At 37.8% G+C, this 12610-nt stretch overlaps 1 protein-coding gene across 1 annotated transcript in view; it reads left to right on the top strand.

The window, feature by feature from the left end:
- Positions 1 to 1054: 1054 nt before the first annotated feature.
- LOC140245294 (plexin-A4-like) overlaps positions 1055 to 12610 on the top strand; it is a 115922-nt gene continuing 104366 nt past the window's right edge. Inside the window, exons 1-2 of the mRNA XM_072324881.1 lie at positions 1055 to 1406; positions 1737 to 2104. Coding sequence (XP_072180982.1) covers positions 1055 to 1406; positions 1737 to 2104 — 720 coding nt within the window. The remainder of the gene's footprint in view (positions 1407 to 1736; positions 2105 to 12610) is intronic.

The following is a 12610-nucleotide window of genomic DNA, read 5'->3' as shown; positions in this document are numbered from 1 at the left end:
CTTTATGTGTGTATGTATCATTTATTGCAGTTGAACTTACTTGTAATAATAGAGTTATATTGATATGGCTCGTTTACTGCTCAAATAGAGGGGGTCCATAGTACACTCACGCACTTGTGACCACCTTGTTTTTAAAAAGCTGTCAGACAGTTTCGATTAGACATATCTGATGTTACTTACAAGGTAGGGTGTAATTATTGTTAAGTGACACCTTATCATCGACTAAATCTGCAGTTATTATATTCGGCAGTTGTATCAACTGGATATACCTCAGAGAATTCTGGCGTTGCTGATTATCCCTGTCCTATACAACTGTAAAGTAAGTGAAATGCTATATCATTAAAAGAAAATGTAGTTTATTCAGATTTACCATAATCATATTTAGCGTAGTCTCGGTTAGTTTCAAGTTCTGTGTGGTTTTTTTTTTTTTTTTTTCCCAGAGATATTAATGTTCATGACTTCAGTGGTCATCACGATGACACTCCCCTCCCCCGGTAGTACAGCAAAAAGTAATAATTTAATTCTCCGCACATGGAACTTGTCGAAACGCTGTCGAAACGCTATGTTTAACATTGTTTATTTTCTTTCGATTACTTATCACGTTGAACTTTGCATTATGTTTTGTTTCATTTTAATGCTATTACTTTATGCCGTCCATGCTATATCAACCACTGACATTGCCAGGATTGAAAACCATTCGTTTTCCAGTTGAAAAGGAAAGTAAACAACTCGAAAATAAGAATAATGACCTAGGAATTTCAACAGTTTATGCTATACAAATATGCAACACATGCAAATTTCCTTGCTGTCTTCCTGCGGATTTCGCCTTTCTCCTCCTTCTACTCCCTCCTACTTATCGTCATGTTCTTCCGCTCTTTCCAGTTTCCTCCCTCCCCTCTAGAGCCTGCCTATTTTTCTTATCTTTCGAGTTTCTTGTCCTCATTCAGCTCACCATCCTTCCCCTCCTCTCATTTCTTTCTGTAAATCAGACCATACATACAACCTTCCTTTTTCTATTTTCCACTAAACTACAGATATTACTGACTTGTTCAAAATGTTCGGAGGGTTGAAACTGATTTTGCTCGCCTTCAGCATCATGAACGTGACGCATGGTGCTGAGTCTGCACCTGTCTCCTCCTACCTGGTGTCATCCTTCTCCAGTCCCAATCCCAGGCTGCCTTTCAGACTCATTGCGGTAGATAACACTACTGGTGATGTCTACATTGGAGCCGAGGAGGAGATTTACCATCTTGGATCAGATTTTAACTTGAAAGAGACTGTTAAGGTCGGATTATGCAATATACAGGGAAATCTGTATTTTGGTGAACAGGACAAGAACAGACTGCTTGTCATCGCACCTGCACCTACAGAGAGACTCATTACATGTGGAACATGTGACGGCTATTGTGAGACAAGGAAGCTATCCAATATCACCGAAGCTGAAATGTATTACAGCAGTGCTGAACAGAAAGTGGTAAAGAGAGAGGATGTACCCATGTGTGGAGTGGTAATTTCTCAGCATCTATACACTGGTATAAGTCACACTGCAGGAACAGTCAACAGATATGTTTCAAAAGTCAACTTAACGTTATTCATTTCAAGGCAAAATATACTTTCCAGCCTGACAGATCCTGCAGATCTTAGATATGTGCAAATTCTTGTTAATCCTACTTATATATATTACACAATACAACAGAGAGCATTAACAACAGATGTTGTACATACATCCGTAATAGGTCGCCTGTGCACAGACACATCTGATCCGAACTTTGAGTCCTACACGCAAATTCAACTAGAATGCACAGACCAGACAGGATCAAACTACAACATGATTCAAGCAGCTCACATTGGTCATGCAGGATCCCAGCTAGCCGACTCCTTGAGTATAATAAGTAGCACTGATGATGTCATGTATGCAGTGTTTACCAAGGAGAACTCATCACCTGTACAGTCTGCTCTGTGTCTCTACAAGATGAGTGATATCCAGCAGAGATTTGCACTAGCTGTAGTTGACTGCATCACTTGTACAGAGACACCATCTGCTGTCTGTGATGAAAGATCAGTTGGCTACTTGGACAACTTGGAAACCCAAAGATGTGGTGCGGTAAGTTCAGCATGATCATGTATAAAGCATGGTATCTGCTCTCGTAGCAAACATAGATCTTTTCATTTCAGTTTTTTTATGCCTCCGCCACGAAGTGGTGCCGGAGGCATTATGTTTTCGGGTTATCCGTCCGTCCGTCCTTCCCTCCGTAATGAATTTTGTGGATAGCGTAATTAAAAAACCTTTGGAGGTATCCTCATGAAACTTGGCATGTATATGTATGAGGGGGTGAAGTTGTGCCTATCAACTTTTGGGTGCACATGCTCAAGGTCAAAGGCCAAAAGGTCAAGGTCAAATGCTCAAAATTTCACTATTTCCCCTATATCTATGCAATGCCTGAAGATATTTTCTTGAAACTTAGTGTATACATGTATTACCCAATTAAGATTCTTTGATGAAAGTTTAGGGTCATGAGGTTAAAGGTGAAAGGTCAAAAGGTCAAGTAAAAATGTTAAAATTTACTTTTTCTCCATATCTTGGAAATGGTTCAAGGTATCTTCATGGAACATACTATATATGCATGTACTGACTGGCAGTGATTATCTAGGGAATTTTGGGTTCATAGGGTCAAAGATCAAAGGTCAAGGGCAACACTTCAAAATTTTACTATTTCCCTCATATTTATGCACTGCCTGCAGGATTATTATTTTTTTTAACTTGGTGTATGCATGTATACCCCAACAGAGATTCTATGGGAAGGTGTTTTTTTTTTTTTTTTTTTTGCCAAAAAGGTCAAAGGTCAAAGATCAAATGAAAGTGCTGAACTTTACTTCTTCCTCCTTATCTCGGAAGTGGCTCAAGTTATCTTGAACCTTAGTACATATTTATGCATGTTCTGCCTGACAGTGATTCTCTTAAGAATTTTAGGCTCATCTAGGTCAAGGGTCGAAGGCCAGATGAAAATAGTAACAATTTACCATTTCAATACAGAAATTGCACTTTTACTCAGTACCTTGAAAATTGCTCAATGCATAAACTTATGAAATGGTCAACATTAAGTAAAAGTCCTAAAGTCCCCAAATACATGCTCTCCCATTCATCCAATTAAACCGAGGTCAAGGAAGGTGAACATTCAACACATTTGTGACAGACATGTCATTTTGATATTTTGCCAATTTTGTGAAAATGTACTGTAATCACACATTGTCCACATGTACTGCAGACCTATTAGGAGAATCATGCATTATGGCGGAGGCATACCAGTTGCCATAGCGACATTTCTAGTTTAATATTACATTTACACGTGTATTCAAGGTTCAACACTAGCAATGGGCCAGGGCAACCAGAATATTGGGCTATCACGTTTTTTAAAAAGCTACTAGTATTATTTTGGTTGCCCATTATAGGCCACCATTTAAAGGTACTAGCCCACATTTGCAAACCCACGAAAATCAAAACTGCATAAAACAGGTCCAATATGACTTCAAGTACAAGTTATAACAGTAACATACCTCACCTGTTGCTCTTTGTCTATACCATTCGATAAAAGAGAGAAAATCATCGTTTTAAAATCAATTTTCAAACCGGGTCAACCCGACCCGAAATCAAATTACGAGCGCGGGCTAGCTACGCACATTAACTTACACATGTATCGCATGCATCAGGTGCGTGCGTGGACCGGAGCTAGCGAGCGTTTTTATACGCATGCATACGGTGCATTTTCATTTATTTTTATGAAAGTAATGGACTAATTGGAACGAAATTTTACACAGGTGTTACTGCAATCATACCCAAACTCCATGCTAACTATGAGACCAATTGCTGCAGGTTTACAAATGTGGGCTAATACCTTTAAGATATATGGGCATCTATATTGTTTTCATGTGTTTTTCTCATCCAGAAAAAGAGAATAAACATGACCCAGTGCTTGATAACTGCAGCTAGACGTTAAAACCAGTCTATTTTATGGCCAAACCAGGCCAAAGCATTTTTTAACTTGGCCAAATTTACATGCCCAATTTTATGTTTTTGGTTTAATATATTGTTATGTAGGTTTAACCCAAATCATTTTTTATGCCTCCACCACGAAGTGGTGCCGGAGGCATTATGTGTTTGGGTTGTCTGCCGTCCTTCCGTCCGTCCATCGTTCCGTCCGTCCGTCCGTCCTTCCGTCCGTCCGAAATGAATTTTGTGGACAGCGTAACTAAAAAACCTTTTGAGGTATCTGAATGAAACTTGGTATGTATGTGTATTAGGGGGTGAAGTTGTGTCTATAAACTTTTGGGTGCACATGCTCAAGGTCAAAGGTCAAAAGGTCGAGGTAAATGCTTAAAATTTCACTTTTTCCCCCATATCTCTGCAATGCCTGAAAATACTTTCTTCAAACTTAGTTTGTATTACCCATTAAGATTCTTTGGTGAAAGTTTGGGGTCATGAGGTCAAAGGTCAAAGGTCAAAAGGTCAAGTAAGAATGTTAAAATTTCACTTTTTTCTCGGGGAAATTGTTCAAGGTATCTTCATGGAACATAGTATATATGCATGTACTGACTGGCAGTGATTATCTAGGGAATTTGGGGTTCATGGGGTCAAAGGTCAGGGGTCAGAGGTCAAGGGCAACACTTCAAAATTTTACTATTTCCCTCATATTTATGCAATGCCAGCAGGATTACATTTTTTTTTTTAAACTTGGTGTAGCATGTATAACCCAATATAGATTCTCTGGGAATTTTTTTTTTCCAATAAGGTCAAAGGTCAAAAGGTCAAAGATCTAGTGAAAGTTCTGAACTTACTTCTTCCTCCATATCTTGGAAGTGGTTCAAGCTATCTTGAAACTTAGTACATATTTATGCATGTTCTGCCTGACAGTGAGTCTCTTATGAATTTTAGGGTCAAGGGCCACATGAAAATGGTTAACAATTTACTATTCAATACAGAAATTGCACTTTTTCTCCATACCTTGAAAATTACTCAATGCATAAACTTATGAGAGGGTCAAAGTCAAGTTAGAGTCCTTAAATCCCCAAATACATGCCCTCCTATTCATCCAGTTAAACCTATGTCAAGGAAGGTGAACATTCAACACATTTGTGACAAACTTGTCATTTTAATATTTTGCAAATTTTGTGAAACTCTTTACTGTAATCACACATTGTCTACATGTACTTTAGACCTATTAGGAGAATCGTGCATTAAAGCGGAGGCATACCAGTCGCCATAGCGACATTTCTATTTTTTTTTTAATTATGTAGTGTCATGGCAATTATGTTAATGCATCAATTTAATATTGATTTTGTAATACCTCATATACAGATCATTTAGATCACTCCAGGAAGGCTCCCAAACTCCAGTGAGTTCTGTATGAACAGACAATTGGGTTCTGGTGTTCTCTAAAGTTATTCCCCTCTTGAGGCTATAGGCTCAGGAGCACTCCTGACACATACTCATAAACAGTGCATAAACTGTCAACGTGTTTCATTAGAGTGCTCCAGAAGTGGAATGCTGTGTGCACTGTGCATACAGTAGGCCCTGTACATTAGAAGTTCTTGTGCACTAAAAGAAGGTCACCATGCTGACAGTTACACCAAGTATGCCCCTCTCAGCCACTTCACTTACAGTCTGTATGGTCTCAGCGAGTGGCAATTCTTTGTATGAACAGACTATTAGATTGGCACAAGTGGAAGTGCTTCAGGAGTGCTCCCGGGTCCGACTTTATCGCTGGAGTATAAAACTTTGTAAACCTAGTTACACTATGTAGTATTTGAAGCCCTTAATAATAGCTGTACTGGTCCTACTTAACAGGTTCCTTTTGGGAATTTGTTAATACCAGGTTCCCGTGGTGTCAACTGATATGCAGGAACCTGGTATACCAGGTTCCAAAAATGTAAACAAAAGTGCCTGCATTGGTGTCCTAAACTATAAATTCTTGATTATTTGTGCTTTTCTGCCCAGTAAAATGGCTTTGCTCGAAAGACTAGAGTTTCTTCTATCAATATGAGTTTTCTTTTTGTATAAAAGCCGCTTGTATTGCAGTATTACTGTGTATTTACCCTTTTCCCAATGGAATGTGTGCTTTAATAGTTTGATGTAAAACTCATATGAAGATGTACATCGCAGTCATGACTGAGCTCAGTAGAAATTCGCTTTCTCTGACCCCATTCAGGCGCCTACTTTGTGTAGAACAAAAGAATTTTGAATCCCATTCATGCACACTCTATTCAGACCGCATGTGCGATTGATATTTTCATTGTTTGATGGCACATTTTTAAAGTTGACTGTGAAAAGGGGAAACATGTACTGCTTGACTGCTTTTGCACAGGTGGATGAACAACCTGTCCATTCTCTGTCAACCTGCAAAAAAAAAAATCTCGTTTGAAATAGGGCATTGGAGGCTCACTGAGAATTGCGGGAGGAATGGGTTTACAAGGGTTGACCTAATTATCAGTGTTTATATTCATTTTAAACCCTTTGTTAGATCATTAATGTATGTATGTTTTTATGCCTCTGCCACGAAGTGTCGCTGGAGGCATTATGTTTTCAAGTTGTCTGTCCTTCTGTCCTCCGTCCGTCCATCCGTAATCGATTTTGTGGACAGCGTAACTGAAAAATCGTTTGAAGGTATCCTAATGAAACTTGGCATGTGTATGTATAAGTGGGCGAAATGGTGCCTATCAAATTTTCGTGCACATGCTGAAGGTCAAAGGTCAAAAGGTCAAGGTCAAGTGCTCAAAATTTCACTATTGCCCCCATATCTAGATGCAATACCTGAAGGTATTTTCTTCAAACTTAGTGTATACAGTACATGTACTACCAAATGAAGATTCTCTTGACAGAGTTTTGGGTCACAAGGTCAAAGTTCGAAGGTCAAAGGTCAAGTGAAAATATTAAAATTTCATTTTTTTTCTCCATAACTCGGAAGTGGTTCTAGGTATCTTCATGGAACTTAGCATGTATGCATATACTGACTAGAAGTGACTATCTAGGGAATTTGGGGTTATGGTGTCAGAGGTCAAGGGTCAAAGGTCAAGATTAACTCCTAAAAATTTCACTTTTTCCGCTTATACTGTATTCATGCAATGCCTGCAGCTTTTTTCTTGAAACTTAGTGTATACATGTATTACACAATTAGAGATTTAGTCGGGTACCTAAGGGGGGGTCACCGTGCATCCCCCCCAGGACTCCTCGAAACTTACATTTTCAGGATCCTCATGACATACCAAAACATAATCAAGATGTTAACAGGAACGAAAAGTGGCTGTTCTAGGTGAAATTTAATGTATTCTATTGTTTTTCATAATTTCTTATGTATTTCTTTGTTTTTCAACTTTTTCAACTTTTGTTTTTTCTTTGTTTTTCTATTGGAAATTGTCACTGACCACTTTTCTACCATTATTAGCACAAAACTAATCAATGAAAGTGATTAATTGTAAAAATAATCAGGTTTTCATGACTTTCATTACAGAGCACTGTTTTCCATAGGAAATGTACACAAAAGCACAAAATTGTGCCCGTTTTGGGACGACATTCCGTTACAAAAATGGGCGTGACTTCGCAAAAGTATGCGGGGAAGTTGCAAATATGGTCTCAAAAGTTGCGTGAGACTTGAACAAAACAAAGTCAAGTAAGTTTTGAGGAGTCCTGGGGGGTGCACGGTGACCCCCTCCCCCCCTTAGGTACCCTACTATGTAGGCCCTACATGTAAGTACATATTATATATTACATACATACATAAGGACGGGGGGTGGGGGGATCCGCCCCCCCCCCCCGTCCAAGTTTCGCGCTATAAATCTGTCGCGAGGCTTCTTGACTTTGTTTGGTCAAGTCTCGCACAACTTTTGAGACCAAATTTGCAACATCCGCGTATACTTTTGCAAAGTCACGCCCATTTTTGTAACGGAATGTCGTCCCAAAACGGGCACAATTTTGTGCTTTTGTGTACATTTCCTATGGAAAACAGTGCTCTGTCATGAAAGTCATGAAAACCTGATTATTTTTACAATTAATCACTTTCATTGATTAGTTTTGTGCTCATTATGGTAGAAAAGTGGTCAGTGACAATTTCCAATAGAAAAACAAAGAAAAAACAAAAGTTGAAAAAGTTGAAAAACAAAGAAATACATAAGAAATTATGAAAAACAATAGAATACATTAAATTTCACCTAGAACAGCCACTTTTCGTTCCTGTTAACATCTTGATTATGTTTTAGTATGTCATGAGGATCCTGAAAATGTAAGTTTCGAGGAGTCCTGGGGGGGGGGATGCACGGTGACCCCCCCCCCCCTTAGGTACCCAAGTAATTCTCTGGGAAGTCTTTTGCCAAAAAGGTCAAAGGTCATGTGAAAGTGGTAAATTTCACTTCTTCCATATCTAGAAGTGGCTCACGGTATCATCACGAAACTTAGTCCATATTTATGCATGTTTTGCCTGACAGTGATTCTCTTGGGAATATCAGTCATAGGGTCAAAGGTCAAGGGTCAAAGGCCAGGTTAAAATGCTAACAATTTGCTGTTTGATATTGAAATGATACTTTTTCTCCTTCCCTTGAAGATTACTCAATGCATATAAAACTTAAGAGTCAAAAGTCAAGTAAAAAAATCCTCAAATTCCCAAATACATGCTCCCTTAGAAAATATAGCCATTCATCCAATTAAACTTAGTTCAAGGAAAGCAAACATTCAACACATTTGTGACAATAATGTCATTTTAATATTTTGCTAATTGCTGTTAATAAAAGATCTGGAATGTACTCAGTGTAAGAAATGGGTACGTATATAATGGTATCACTGAGAAGCTGTAGAACGGTGTTACAGAGCAGTTTGTAGGCTGGGAATGTCGCATTCTATGTGTATTTTGAGGCACGTTGATGCTAAACTGTCATCACACATTGTCAAGACATACCATAGACCTCTCAGGAGAATCATGCATTATGGTGGAGGCATACCAGTTGCCATAGCGATATTTCTAGTTAGTATAATGTTATAATGTTTTATGTATAGTGTTTTAATGTTTTCCTTGTTTTCTTCTTGATGACATTAATAGGTGGTATTTGAAGCACTTTATTACACATATCCAAATGTTCATTCATTGTATTATTTTAATATTTTTTTTTTTTATATTTTCATTTATTTACTTATCTATTTTTGGGGGGCACCAAATTTCATTGTCGGCAGCCAAAAATTTGAAATTTGATGATTCTGGTGGCCTAAATGGGCCACTTCCAAAAAGTTTGTTTGTCAAATCAAAATCCAAAATTTTGGAAATGCATCACTACTATCAATAGGACACCCTATACCTACATGTAGCTTTGATAAAGAGAGTGCCATTAAGCTGCAGGCACTACATGTTTGCTCCCATGGGCTTCTGTAAATCCTCCAGCTGCACACTTTCTTACAATCACCTGTGAATCATATTTAGTCACAATGTTATCATTTAATGTTTAAATTTGAAACAGCTGTAGCTCTGAAGGGAATAAAACTTAAATGCATATGTGGATTGAGTAAATGCAGAAATACCAGCAGAAGAATACATGATGTACTTCAGTAAGTCTGAGGAAATTTGGACAATCCCTTGTGAAGTTATGAACTCCTAAAAGTTTTGGTATCACTATTAATGGATAAGGAGACAACTGTCACAGGGGACTTTCCTCTGAATGTGGGGAACGAAAGTCCTCCGTGCGACTGGGATCTTTTCTATAAAGTCAAAGATTGACTTTCTCCAAATGCAGCAGATTGTTAGCAGACCATTCATTCAATCAACTCTTTCGATTTGCGCAACTTATGTGCCTCGAAATAATTATGTAGCCAATCACACAGTCTTCTTACATAACAATGATATTTATTACACTGGTTTCAAAGTTGTGATGCTTTACAATAATAACATAGTACAAACTTGAGTACAGATATCCAATTTTACTTGATCTGGAGCTTGGTTACTCTGCTCGTTGGTTAATTCTAGAAGCTCCCGTGCTTGGTTGCTCTAGGCTGTCGACGATGCCCTGCCTGAAGTAGCGGGTCGTCTCCCCTTTCTGGTCGTTGGCTTCCTAACTTCGGTCCTTGTCTGAACCCCAAACTTTTGGTCCTCTCTGGAACCCCAAACTGTGGCCCTCTCTGGAACCCTAAGCACCAACAGTTGTTGGTGTTTAAACTCGAATCCTGCTAGATTTTCTTCTGGACGGTCAGGCTGTCCAAGCCGAAATGCAGCAATCCCTGAATAACACTGATTCCAATTAACATTCTGCTACTCTCTAACTTCCCAATCTTGAAGTACCATAGCCTGGTCCTGAGTGTTCCGCAATATCATACTTGCCAACTAGTAAGATTTTATCAGATTCAGTAAGATTTTTTACGTTAAAAATAGCAAAATCAGATTTTCTGTCAGAGAAATCAGATTTTTAAAAAATATTTAGATATACCTTTCATGTGTATTTTCTGTAGATTTGACCGAAAGTAAGATTTTGAACTTCAGATTGCATATAAAATAAGATTTTTGCAATCCACAAGTAAGATATTTCATCTTGAAATGTTGGCAGGTATGCAGTATGGCATCTGAATTTTGTGCCTAAACATTGCATATCATCCATTTTGTTGGACCATAGGTCTCCATGTAAAATAAATTAAATGAAGTGACTTCCTGGAAAGTTTTTGGAGAAGTTCTGCCCCCTTTCCTTATTGGCTGGCTTTTTCTGCCTGTCAAAACTTTCCCGAGTATCTCATTTTGCATTGGTCAAGCCTCCGCTTGACGTCATCACTTGGATGTCCACGGAAAACCCAAATTCTTTGAAATGGTCGGGTTTGTCCAAGCTAGAAACTTGTGTTTGCTGTCGTGAATGACGTCCACATTCCAGAGAGTATGAGGCATACTACCAGGGATACCCTTTCCTTGTATTTTGATGTCACATAGGGTCTACTCATTCTAAAAACATTTACTTCCAAAGTACTGCCTTTTACTTTCCTTGTGCATCACAAAATCTCCTTATTTGGTCATGTTGATGCACGCTTTTATCTGTAAAGTTGTACTTCTTTTGTAACCGTTGCAATAACATCAATTTCTTTATATGATTGTACATTATGAACATTAATCAAAATGAGACAAATTATCACATGACAAATACAAAATGTAATATCATGACAACAACAATTTATGATGTCACAGTTTGACAGTACCGTATATAATTAAAAAAAAGAATATGACAGCATATTTTCATTTTCTAGCACAATGTAAAACAAATATCCATGATATGGACAATAAATGATTGAATTTGATTTGATTTAATTGATGAGCACCTAGCTTACTTCTTTCAGAAAGCAGGTAAAATATCATCCAAAACATGTCAGAAACAAGTCAATGGAAGGAATGTGTACTTTTCTAAGAACTGGAATTTTGTGGAATTCTCTTTACAATATTTTCTCTCATCATTGTCCAACTGTGATGCCACAAATTGTTGTAGCCTTATCCAGTGGTGGTGATGCTGAAGTAGAAAATTCACAACTCATTTATAGCGGATTTAATGGCTAGTCTGATTTTCCTCAAACTTTACTGGTGTATTCTACTAATAATGTTTATACGTCTATCCACATAATATACATGTACACATATTGGTTTAAAATTTGAGGTCTGAAGATAGTGTATATTATTCAGAGGATGTCACCTTGCTATGTGGAGAGTGATAAATGAAGTGACTAAAAGTTCACATCAAAACTGCATGTTGACAAGTTATATACACTCAAAAGATCTTTAAAACCAAAATAAAACAAAAAACTGTGAAAAAAAATGAAGGATAGGGCAGTGCTTTTCTTGAATTCAGTTGATGTGATATAATGTTCTTACTGTGCATAAAGACTCACATGGAAGAAAGATATTCATTGTATGCTTGATATCCAAGAAACTGAGGATTAGTTTCTAGTTTTGGAATGATAAAATACAATTGTATGTAAATTTTGGAGCTAATCTAGGATGATAATTTGTGAACAACATATTCATACACTGTATAACGTCTAGAGTCACAAGATACCCAAAAATTGATTTTTTGGTACAACTGTATAAGGTATTCTTATCACACATTTTAACAAGTGATTCCAGAAGCTATATCTAAGTACTGTACCAATGCATACTGTTGCTTCGAGCTTCTTAATGTGCTGATGATGTCAGAAGCGAGAGTTTGGATGCACACTTTCTTGATTTCCCCAAGTGAGGGCGATGTGAAATTCGGGCACCATATTTTCTCTGAGAGAGAATGGACGTTTCGGGATTTGGTTGTAAAACTTGACAAAATCTGGAGAAGCCAATGTTGTATGTAATATTTTTTTCGGTATTTCCGAAATATGATGATTATTGTATGGTTTAAAGCTGACAGAATTGTGAAATACAATGAATTATTATGTGTATTTGAGTGCAAAGTTTGATGCAATATACATTTTATGAGCTGAACACAAAGAGGTTCTATATGTAATAGAGTAAGCGCTCACCATTCAGTGCGTACAAATGAAAACGGGGCCAATTGAACAGTGGCGCGCGCGCACGAAAGAGGTCGACTACCAGAAGCCCGAACCCGGAAGTGCCTATAGTAATAC

The sequence above is a fragment of the Diadema setosum genome, chromosome 2 (genome assembly GCF_964275005.1).
Source record: "Diadema setosum chromosome 2, eeDiaSeto1, whole genome shotgun sequence".
NCBI lineage: Eukaryota > Metazoa > Echinodermata > Echinoidea > Diadematoida > Diadematidae > Diadema > Diadema setosum.
This window is presented reverse-complemented; position numbering and strand designations above follow the sequence as displayed.